At 36.6% G+C, this 12672-nt stretch overlaps 1 protein-coding gene across 1 annotated transcript in view; it reads left to right on the plus strand.

Moving 5' to 3' along the window:
- Positions 1-11316, plus strand: part of FBXO28 (F-box protein 28) — a 30041-nt gene extending 18725 nt beyond the window's left edge. The window contains exons 4-5 of the mRNA XM_061160129.1: positions 5054-5249; positions 6692-11316. Of these exons, the coding sequence (XP_061016112.1) occupies positions 5054-5249; positions 6692-7086 (591 nt within the window). The 3' untranslated portion in view covers positions 7087-11316. The remainder of the gene's footprint in view (positions 1-5053; positions 5250-6691) is intronic.
- The last annotated feature ends 1356 nt before the right edge of the window (positions 11317-12672 follow it).

Here is a 12672-nt window from a genome sequence, read left to right on the forward strand (position 1 = left end):
ATTCCTAACCTGGCAGTGGGGGAAGCTGGAAGTCAATGTAGTATGCACAGCTGAACCTCTAAAAAATTCTAGAGTTGAAAGCACTTCTGAAAATGGGGCTAAAACAGAAAGGTTGGTTGAGAATCTATATTTAGGAATGACTTAAATCTGTAGGTCCCCTCTCCAACTCCAAACAAGCTAGATCATTGCCCTTCTACCCAGTGAAAATCTAAGGCTTATTCAAGGGAGGGGTTTAAAATGGAGTCTCATGACAAGGAAGCCATACAAATAACAAAGGCATTTAAAGATCTGTCTAAAGAATTCAGACTGGTTGGGAGTTTGCCACTAGAGCTCTGGGAAGGATCAGCAAACTTTTCTGTAAAGGGCCAGGTTATAAATATTTTTGACTTTGTGGACCACATGGTCTGTGTCATGTCATGGTCTGTTTCTCAACTGAGAAACAGCCATGATTCTACATGTGGTAAATGAATGGGTATGCTCATGTTCTAATAAAAACCTTATTTACAGAAATAGGCACAGGTCAGTTAGGACCATAGTTGCAGACTCTGACCACTATATTGATGTTCCATTCATCTTTTCTCAGAATCAAGTATAGATTCTTGGCTTATTCCTATATATATTTCTCAAATCTTCTATCTGATATACAGAAGTCAAACTTTTTATAGTAAATTCTTGATCAATATCAGCAGTTCACACAAACTGAAAAACACATGGAGCAGAGGCCAACTAACCATTCCAGGAGATAAAATAATGAAAAAAGACATGAATAATTTCTTTTCTTCATTGTTACCAACAGCCCTAGTAACCCTTTTGTGCTTATTGAAATACAGTGGTCTCCAAAAGTCAGTGCTTTCACGGTATAATTGTCATGAGGCTAGATTTCCCTGAAAGAACTTAAAATCTATAGATTTTGTATTGCTGGTTTGTTTTTAATAATGTTTTTGGTGGTGGGGGTGGGGTGGAACTGGCGATGGTCACTTTATTCTTTTTTTGAGGGGTAACTTTCTTTTGATGCAATTTCACATTTACACAAAAATTACAAACAATATGACAAGGAATTCCCGTATTTCTTTTATCCAGATCAGCAATTATTTACCTTTAGTCTCATTTGTTTTTGTTCTCTCTCTGCATATGTGTTTTATTTTTCGGAACCGTTTGAAGGAAAGTTGGAGATACTGTGACCGAATATTCTGAAATATTTCATTGTATTCCCTAAGAACTAGGACATTTTCTTACTTAACCACAGTACAGATAACAAGTTCAGGGAATTTAAAATTGATGCAATACACTGAACAGCAGTCCATATTCAAGTTTCATTTCTTATTCCAATAATAGTTTTCCTAGCTATTCTTATTTCTGAGTCCAGAATCCAACCTAGGATCACACATGAATTTGTTAGTCCTCTTTAATGTAGAATAATTCCCTACACCTTGTGTTTCTTGGGCTTCAAATTTTTGAAGGTCATATAGATCAGTTATTTTGAGGAATAAATATCCTTCAATTTGAGTTTATCTAATGTTTCCAGAATGTTGTATTTTTGTTTCTTTTAAAATTGGTTTTAGTGTGAAGACATTCTTAAAAATAAACTCTTGCTTAGAACCATTTCCTCCTTTCATTTTGCTGGTCCTCAAGTAAATACATGCAGTCATTGAACCTTTAAAATGAAGAAAGAATTAATCTATTTTCATTGAATTGTTTAGGTCCCTGTCTTACACCCCTAAACTTTACCTCTCCCACCAGTTTGGCTAACTAGGAAATCTGATCAGCTTTTTATGTGCTGCATTTTTAAATACAAGCAAGGAGTAAAGAATCACCAGGCTAATAAGAAACACAAAGTAAAACAAGTGGAGAACAGAAGACCTTTGAGAAAGCAGTACAAGGATATAAAACTTGAACGAACTGTGACTAATAGTCTAAGAGAAATATTAATAAGAAAAATACAGACAAACACATGCCATATAAAGAATTATTCACAAATATGGAAGAAAAAATAAAAGAGGTGAGAGGAAAATTAAGGAAATCTCAAGTGGAGCAAAGAGAAGGAAATGGCAACCCACTCCAGTATTCTTGCCTGGAAAATTTCGCGGACAGAAGAACCTGGTGGGCAGTTCATGGGGTCACAAAGAGTCGGCCATGACTGAGCACATCAGCAAGTGGAACAAAAAGAAACAGAAAATGAGAACATACGAGTTTCAGTATTCTAATGGGAGCTTTGTTTGCTGAGGGCATCTCTGGTAGCTCAGCTGGTAAAGAATCTGCCTGCAATGCAGGAGACCCCGGTTTGATTCCTGTGTCGGGAAGACCCGCTGGAGAAGGGATAAGCTACCCACTCCAGTATTCTTGGGCTTCCCTGGTGGCTTAGCTGGTAAAGAATCCTCCTGCAATGCAGGAGACGTGGGTTCAATCCCTGGGATGGGAAGATCCCATGGAGAAAGGAACAGCTACTCATTCCAGTATTCTGGCCTAGAGAATTCCATGGACTTTATAGTCCATGGAGTCCCAAAGAGTCAGACACAATTGAGCGACTTTCACTCACTTGCACTACTTTGTTTGCTAAACAGTAAATTAAATAAGATAGAAATTCTCTCATCTATAATAATTGAAAACCTTAAATGATGTTCATAGTATGTCATCTGTTACTGTGCCAATTTAAACATAAGCATGATAGAGTAAACTGTATGTGCTGGGAATGTGATGGCTGTTCACATTTGGTTTCTTACCATTCTTTCTTAAACTTAAAAATATTTTTCACAAGTATTAATTATCTCTAGTATTCAGCAGAGACATATTACTTGAAAAGTGTGTAAATAGCCATTAAAGAGTTTCAGTGACCTGCCTAAGACCTGTGGCCTTCACACTGGATACAAGACTCAAACCATTACATTCTTATTGCTAAAGTAATTTTCAGAAAGTGATTAAACCTATTCAGAAAATGAAATATTTTATAAATCAGGTAAATACTGTGCTTTCTTAACATGTACCTCTACGACCATTTTAGCCACTGATGACTGAATGCTCGAAGCAGTCTGGTTCTAACATGCTGACTTTCTTCACCTTGTCCTTGGCTTGTAACTTTTGGACACAGGAAAGAAAATGTTTTTAATTTTATTGATAACATGGATTGGATAAGTCCACTTAATTAAAGTAACCTCTATGTAGTAAGATTTAAAAACACTAAATTTCCTAATAGAACACTTAGGCAAAGGGAAAGAGATACACCTTGCTTTCACACTGTATTTAGAAGACTGAATACAGTAGATAAGAATATTTCACACTTTGGTTTACAGATGTCATTTAGCATTAGTAATCCCTATGTAATATTTTGATATAAAATTAATTCTGAAGAATCAGGGTTATGGAAGAGGATTCACTACATAATTTATTTTAAAAACCTAGAATAAATGTATGGTACATAGTAAAGTGTTAGTTGCTCAGTCGTGTCTGACTCCTTGTGACCCCATGGACTATAGCCCACCAGGCTCCTCTGTCCATGGGATTCTCCAGGTAAGAATACTGGAGTGGTTTGTCATTTCCTTCTCCAGGGAATCTTCCCAACCCAGGGATCAAACCCCGGTCTCCTGCCTTTCAGGCAAATTCTTTACCAACTGAGCTACCAGGGAAGCCCATGGTACATAATAACACTACATACATTTTTATTTCCTAGCCAACTCCTCACTGCAGCATTCCTCCTTTAGTCATGTACACCCTCCTCCTGCTCAAACTTCTCATTGAAATTCTGCTTATTTCTCATTGCCAAGTCCTTCATTAGGCCTACTCCATCCTCAAACAAATCTTATCCCTGTCTACTTCCTTTTTCACACAATGCTATGTTTGTACATTGAACTTATTCAGTTTGAACTAGTCTTTGCTGTGTATGGGTCTTTCACTGTCATCTTGCATAGGTCCTATTCATGCTTGACTCATTGTAACAGTCATATCTAGTCTAGGTCAAACATACAGTAATTATTCTTCTGTCTACCAGTATTTATATACATAAACTTAACTAGGTCCATTTATCCTCTCAGTAAAAATTCTGTTAACAATGACCTTTGTATTCAAAACAAAATCTAGCCTCTAAAAATCATATTATTGTATTGACTTTAACCTTGTGTCTTGTCCCTGAACAGTTTTATTTAGATGTGTCAATATTAGTTTATGACCACCTTTATTACTCATTTAATGAACGTTGATTAGGGTGTCTGCTATGTGCCAGATACTGCTAGGCTGTGGGGATCTGACAGTGGAAACTAGATATGGTCTCTTCTCGCATTGAGCTTACTATGTTATGGGAAGAAGAAATTAGCAGAAAAAGGTAGTACTTAAACCTTGTAATGTGTATTCTGAAGAAAAAGGATTTGATGAAGGTGTTAACATACTTAAACTGAAAGAAGGTTCAGAAAAGACTGCTTACTCTGAGAAAGTATTACTGAGACCTCAGGTGTGAGTAAGAAACTTGGGGCTGGAGAAGCTAGGGGAGATATGCAGGGAGAACATGACAGAAAGGAGATCATCATGTGCAAAACCCTGAGCAGCAAAGAGAGAGAGGGTCTACTTTAGGTCAGATAGCTGAGGGTTACTTTGTACCTGTAGGTGGAGTGTATTAGCACTGAGGACAACATCAAATAATACTGAGTGTTGCAGTACTTCTTATGTTTATAACACACATGTAGCGCTACTATGGATCGGTTAATATCCTGTCACTAGTAGATTCTTTGTGGTAGAATGTGACAGACTAGTAATATGAAGGACTACTACTAAAGTATATAAGTGTATATTTTGTAATTCACCATTTTCTACTTATATATAAATATGAGGTAATTTTTTTAGCCCCAGAACAGTAAATATGCTTAATAAATATAAATATGAAACATATATAGTATTATAACAAGCACAAAGCCAGTTGTTACAGGTGGTGATGTTACCAGTGGTCAGTATATCAGTTCAGTCACCCTGTAGATCTCTGTAGAATTTGTAAAACATGTAGTCACCTTACTCTCTGTTTACCTATTTTCTTTAAAAAAAATAAAGTGCTAATGAGAGCTCATTATTTTAGGTGATTGATGAGATTTATCGTGTGTTGAGATATGTCAATTCTACCAGAGCCCCTCAGCGAGCTCATGAAGTACTTCAAGAGTTAAGGGATATTTCCTCCATGGCAATGGAATACTTTGATGAAAAGATTGTTCCAATTCTAAAGAGGAAATTACCAGGATCAGATGTATCTGGAAGACTCATGGGCTCTCCTCCAGGTATCTTTTGTTTATAATACTTTCAGTTTATAATCATGTTCATACATAGGTTTGTAACTTGCCTTTTTTTCTCCCACTTAACTATGTATCTTGAACTTTTTTGGTTCTGTAACTATGTATCTGCAGCAATCATTTTTAATGACAGATTAGATTACAGACCATATCTTACGTAGTTCATCCACTGCTGTTACGCATATTTGCCTCCAGGTTTTTCAGTATTTGAACCACACTGAAGAACAATCTTGTGGCTGAATCTTTGTACATATCCACAATTTTTAACTGGACATAAATTTGTTAGAGCAATTTTTAATAAAACATTTGTTTCATTCAGATTAGTTAGCTCCCTGCAGTACTCAGTAGAGTGAGTGACTGTCTGTAATTTAATAATAAAGCTTATGGCATCTCAGCATTAATATATCTATTACTTATTGAGTACTTACTATGCAGACAGCACTATACTGTGTCCTATGAAGACTAAAAAGAAATGTAATACATGGTATCTGCTCTCAAGAATCTTATTATTTCATAGGGTAAGATGTAATCATGACTCAAATTATTGCAGGCAAGAGAATAGTTTAAAGGAGTGTCCATTTACATGCCAAATGAGTAGAGAGAAAATCTTAAGGAAGATAAGATCATTGTTGGCTGGTCTGATTGAGACTTCACAAGAGGTGAGAACTGGTCTGAGCCTTGTTAGTTGGCTAAAGGTAAGCTGAGAAAGAACAATGTATCAATCAAGGAAAATATTCTGGTTATTTAAATGTGTGAGGAAGAAACTAACAAGATGGGTTTTAGGGTGCGGATGGATCCATATGATTCTTTTAGAAAAGCTTCAGAGATAAGGTTAAAAAAAGCAGGTTATATAGTGATTTTTATGCCCATGGTACATTGTTATTCCTGAAACAGAATAGTTCCAAAGCCTTCCTACATCCCATGTCAGAAGTTCTTCCTGATCATTGAGTGTGATGTAACCCTTTTTGGTGGTATCCCAATTGTTTGGCTAATGTTGAGACCAAACATTCAACTGTTAAGTGCAGAGAGGACTTATGAACCTAATAGGTCTGTGCTTCTGACTCAGATATTTATGTTCCTTGTGTGTAATAAGAAAGAAGGTAATTCTACTCTAATTTTACATTTATATTTTCTTAACTAGGTTCTGAAAAAGCTTTATAATATTTTTAAAACCAAGTTAACACCCCTGGACACTCTGCTTTTGCTGGCAGTCCACATATTGCCACATGAACATGAGAATCAGAATTCAGACTCATTTATTGTTAAGACAAAGTATTTGATTAATTCATTAGACCAAGTAGGTTGCAAAGAAGAAATCTGCAGAGGTGATGTTACTAAGGACATTCTATTTTTGAAGAAATCTCATTAATGAAGTATTATTGGTGGTGAGCCATTGAAGTGATTGACCATTTTAAACCATTTCTCCACAGTTCCAGGACCTTCTGCAGCCTTGACTACAATGCAACTCTTCTCCAAGCAAAACCCTTCAAGACAAGAGGTTACCAAACTCCAGCAGCAGGTTAAGACAAATGGTGCTGGGGTGACTGTTCTCAGGCGTGAAATTTCTGAGCTTCGCACCAAAGTGCAAGAACAGCAGAAACAACTTCAAGACCAGGACCAGAAACTTCTAGAGCAGACCCAGATCATAGGTGAACAGAATGCACGGTTGGCAGAGCTGGAGCGCAAATTGCGAGAAGTAATGGAAAGTGCAGTGGGTAACTCCTCAGGGTCTGGGCAAAGCGAAGAGTCTCCTCGGAAACGGAAAAAGGCCGCAGAAGCCATAGACTCTCTTAGGAAATCTAAACGTCTCCGGAATAGAAAGTAAATCAGAATGTGCTTCTAGCGCCAGAGGAAGACCTGGCTTTGTAGCTTGACCAGTTCTGCGTATCTGGACATTGTGCGACATGGTGTCCCTCAGCTCTAGGCTTTCAGAACACAACTTAAACTTGAACTGTCATAGTTGGGACTTTTTTTTTCCCTGCTTCTCCTCGTTGAACTGATGCACAGAATCTTTTTACTTTGCAATAGATTTGTACTAATCAGACCTAGTCTATCATGTTTTGAGAAGTTAACCTTTTTTTTGTGCAGATAATGTTTAAAGCAAATTTGTTTCTGCATATATGCACATTACATAAGGATCTTAAACCAGTCTTGACAGACTAGAAACTAAGTTTAATACAGAAAATGTCCTGTTCACTTGAAAGAAAAGACCTACTTTTTAAATGGACAGTATCTTGTTTTTAAAAAAAAAAAAGTTGACTTTTTGTTATAAGTGACCTTTGTCTGGAATGTCTGAAAAGTAGTAAATGCTTTTTGGTATTGAAGTGATGGGTAACTAAAACGGACTTCCATAGTATTGACTGTAGAAGGGGCCTCTACAGTATTGACTATATATTTTTATAAACTACTGGCAAGGGACTTATCCAGCTGTTATATACATGTTTTCAGTTCTCCTTTGGGGCCATGACCTACATCTGCATGGATGCATGCATGCATTGCCTAGTCAACTCACTTAAAAAAGCTCTTGCACTGGTATTGATCTTGAACCTCTATACTTCTCCACTTTTTAGAGCAGTGTCTTAGTTCATTTAAGCGCTTAACATCTTCCACCACAACAGCTTGCTTCGGTGGGTGAGGGGGAGTGGTGTTTGTATGTCCATTTGTCCTCCAGTTTTACAGAATAAGAGAGTATTAAAGCCCGCTGCTTTAGCTATTCTCTGTAGGGTTCAGGTACACTGGCTAAGACAGAACCCCAAATTCTTTATGTTGATATCAGACCTCTGGTAACTAGTACTATTCCTTACTCACCACTGTGTATGCGCATTGATCCAATGTGGCCATTGACCAGTGGTGTGAGTAGGGAACCCAACTTATGGGATGCAGTTGTTTTGCCATTGAAAAACAGTTCATTGAAGAAAATTGTACTATGAAAAAGCATTTTGATTGTTTCCTTTCTGGGGGGGTGACCTGAGGGAAGCTTTTTAATATTAATTTCAGGCTTTCCTTATCCTTCAACTTTCAACAAAAGCTTTAATTTCGTTTGCACTCCTGTTTTGAGCTTGTAACTGGAAAAGCATGTCTTGCACTGTCAACCTTCTAAGTGGTCACTTTAACAACTGTACAGTGATTATTTTCCCCAGTTGTGTATTTTTAAAACAGTCAACTATTACTGTCTAGTTTTATTTTAATGTACTAAATTATGTAGTCATTATTTGACTGTTAAGTTAAACAACTGTTGCCTTGGGCTTCAGTTATTTAAGGTAGACTTAGGTGTAATATAGAATACTATCCCTTTCCAGGCGGGAGTTTGACACCTGTATAAAACCTAAGGTTTTGGTAAGTACCTTAGTTGAAGAAAAGCACAAGGTCACTACCTTTTTTTAATCCGTCCAACATGATATGTTTATGCATCCTTGAGATTAACCTCACCAAGTGAAACTTCTTATCCATTTTTAATATTGTCCTTACATAATAGTGTCCTTAGATTTTGATCAATTCTTTGTCTAACATTAAAACTCCATTTACAATGTAGTTATGTTTTCAATGAAAAACCATAAAATAACGTCCAAGTGTTTTCATGGTTTGTTGGGAAGGTAATTTTAAAATAAACAATTTCCAAAAAACATTTGTCAGCCAAGATCATAAAAGTCCCTGTCTGGAACTCATTTTCTCAGCAGGTCTCATTTCTTTAGTCATAGGATTTAGCCATATTATCACAACTTTGGAGGAGGCCTACTGGAATACTTACTCATGGCCTTTAATAGTCTGCTTTCCTGGTAATACGAAGATGTTTTTAAATAACAAAGTACATGTTTACAGGTTTATAAAGTATGATCTTTATGCATCAAAGGGATATAACCTCAGATGATCTTTTTTAATAATGTTAATGAATTATTTAAAGTTTCCTGGGTTTCTTTTTAAACTCCATCTAGATACCCTAAATGTATCTACAGTCTTAGTTAACATGAATATTTGGCTTCCATAATAAACATTCACACTATTGAAAGATAGATTTTCTGTTTCAAAATCCAAATTTCTACAATATACACTTGTAATCATCTGCCCATAAATTTTATGAGTTGCACTTGTTAATGGGTGAATGTGGCATAACAGTAGGAAATAAAGCACTACAGTTGTTTTAAATCTTAACTAGCTAAAATGTGTTAGGATATTGCCTTGGCCAGTTTGATAGCTGTTATACATGCATTTGGGTAGTATAATGGTATTTAAGTGTCAACAAATCACAAAATATTTCCATCACCTAAAACTGACGTATGTTACAGGAAAATTGTAAGTTAGCAACCTGAGAGAGAACTATCTTGCTCTGGATTGTAGGTCAGTAATTTAAATGCTGTATGTTAATACTATGTTAATATGTTAAATATTAGGACATTTCATAAAATATTCCCATCATCTTCCTTGGCTGGTCTTTCAGAGGATACTTAAAGTTGTCCCACTTACAAATTGATCGCAACACTACAGACATAGATAAAATGTGGAAGGGCGGATGAAAAACGGAAAGGACGGCTGCCCGCTCACCCGCCACAGGAGTCTCTGCTTGTTTCCCAAGTGGACTTGGTTTTCACGTATTCTGAACTAGGTATTATTTTAGAACATGAGGATATAGAACCTGTTGTTTCTTAAGCTCCTCTTTTGATGTACAGAGCCTGGAAATAAGGGCAAACACAAATGTAATCAGAGTAATCATACTGTTTTAAAAACTTGGGGTGCCATCAGGTCTAAAGCCACTGGTTTTGGAAGCAACATTTTTTTTTTTTTTTTTGTAAAACATGTTTTTGGAGTACTGAACTTTACAGGGGCTTGCCTTAATCTCTAGTAGTTTCAAGATATATGTGGTATTATTCTACTTGTTAAAATATTCTATGTAGCCCCTAAGGTGGGTAAGACAGAGTATAATTAATGCTTAAATAAATAAGCTAAAAGGTGTCACTACAGCTGGATTTTTGAGAGAAAATGGACATAGAAACATAGGCTATGTGTAATAAAAATAATGGCACCTTAAGATTGCACTATTTTATGCATTATTTTATATGCCATTTCATAGCCTGCACTTTAATCTCCAAAGAAACGATGTGTGATGTCCCAGTTGTTCCTTATTAATAACTGTTTCCTAAGACAGGGCACTTAATTCTATTTTACTATACCGAAGTAGTTTCTTGGAGGTAGATTCCTCTTTTGAGTTCTCTATTTCCTTAGCCATAATATTTTCTAGGATCTAGGAACTCCCTATCTTATTTCCAACAGTATATAATTTAATTTAAAATCTCATACTTGGTGATCAGCACATTCTTAATATACCGCTCTAGCAATGAGTACCCATTTGTTAACACTTACCAAACCTTTAAAATAATCATACATTGTAAGTAAGATTTGAAGCCAGGAATAAAGGCATTCTGCCTTGTATGATGCAATCTCTTGAAAATGGCTGTTCCTAATGTAAAATCCAATACATTCAGTGATTTGGCTTGGGATCTGAATTTCTTTCACTAGTCCTCAAAAGGTTAATAAGTAAGAACTACTTCAAAAAGCTCTGCAGCCTGCCATCTTGAGTTATTTTCAAGAAATACTATATAATCTACAAAATGAAATTAGCAATTAGTTGACTGCTGCCTACCATGAGTTTATTTTTAATGGCAATATATTTATATTTGTGATAAATATGATAGGCTTAAGTAATGGCCTTTTCAGCTTCCTAAGAATCTTTGTCAAATTTCTGAAATTCAAACGTCAAAAATTGAAATTTTTCCTGTTGTGTCTGAAGAGAACCATGAGATTTAGAAGCATATTGGTAATCTATTAGGTCCATTGCCAAAGTAGATACTGGTCCGTATTCAAAGCTATACCTAAAGTTAGACGCGTTTAAAATTCCTTTATGTCGTGCCATGTCTGTTTACTTATGGTCATGAGCAACAATAAATTACAATAGTTTATCTTCTGGAATTTTAATTGTTATAACCTAATTTAATTACTGGAAAGTGAAAAACACCTCCCGGTCACACAACAGGGTACGTAAATAAATGTGTTGTTACCAGTGCTACTTGTTTTCTTTGTATTTCATACACAGAAGATTACGGAGACATCTTAAATGCCATCTTAATAGCTACCACCTCTTAAAAGCAGTTTATTTTGTTATTTTAATCCTCACAGCTGCTTTGTAAGTGCTTCCCTGGCAGCTTAGCTGGTAAAAGAATACACCTGCAATGCAGGAGACCCCAGTTCGATTCCCGGGTAGGGAAGATCCATCCCTGGCGAAGGAATAGGCTACCCACTCCAGTATTCTTGGGCTTCCCTGGTGGCTCAGATGGTAAAGAATCTGCCTGCAGTGTGGGAGATCTGGATTCGATCCCTGGGTTAGGAAGATCTGGAGAAGGGCATGGCAACCCACTCCAGTATTCTTGCCTGGAGAATTCCCAGGAACAGAGGAGCCTGGCGGGCTATAGTCCACAGGGTCACAAAGAGTCGGACACGACTGAGCGACGGAGCACAACACAGCAGCTGCTTTATAAAGCAGGTTTCACCGTCTATAAGGAAATTAAACTCAGGTTAAGCAACGTAGCCACAATGTCACCTACGTGTGACTTGATCCCTGCCTCCAAAGCTTATGTATTCCTGCTACACTACTACATTCTAAAATGTCTGGGAGCTGTGGGACTCCAGATTACATGACTTCTTCAAATTCAGTAAATACATAGATCTCATACATCAGAAGCAGTCTATGCCAAAATCACTAATGTTAAGAGTAATATACAAAGCTTAAAATCATGGAAAGACTAGGCTTTAAAGAGGCAACTTTTGTCCTGAAGTTTTTTGGCAATGGGTTTATATTAGGCATTTGGGTAAAAAATATTTTTAAGACCTCTGTGTGTGTGTGTGTGTTTAGTCGCTCAGTCATGTCCAACTTCTGAGAACCCATAATCTTAAATAGGAAGTCCTGGTAATAGATGTGGTCAGAGGCCACTAACGCAGTCACTTCATTATAAAGTTGGCTATTGATCAATACAAAAGAAGTGATACTAATTCTCTTGCCCTGCCGGGGAAGAAGACTAGTTCTCTTTTCAAAATTCCTTCTAGCTCCAAAACTAAATATTCAAAATTTCAATTAAATAAAACCATACAAATCAATTTCACCTCTGTTTCACAAAGATGTAACTGATAAGGAGTTACTAGAAACAAAATGACTGGAAACACTCTTTGAGACACACTTTACCCACTTTGTTCATAACTTAGATGTTCAGAAAACAGATCACAGATGAATTTATGCTGAAAGATGAGGATGACATCGGTGTTACCAGTTACCCCAACACCCATCACTGCATTCTAGTTATCAATCTATCATAGAAACCTAGAAAAATAAAGACACCTTGTGTATCTCCCTATCTTCAGAGGGTGG

Source organism: Dama dama, chromosome 14 (assembly GCF_033118175.1).
Source record: "Dama dama isolate Ldn47 chromosome 14, ASM3311817v1, whole genome shotgun sequence".
NCBI classification, from domain to species: Eukaryota; Metazoa; Chordata; class Mammalia; order Artiodactyla; family Cervidae; genus Dama; species Dama dama.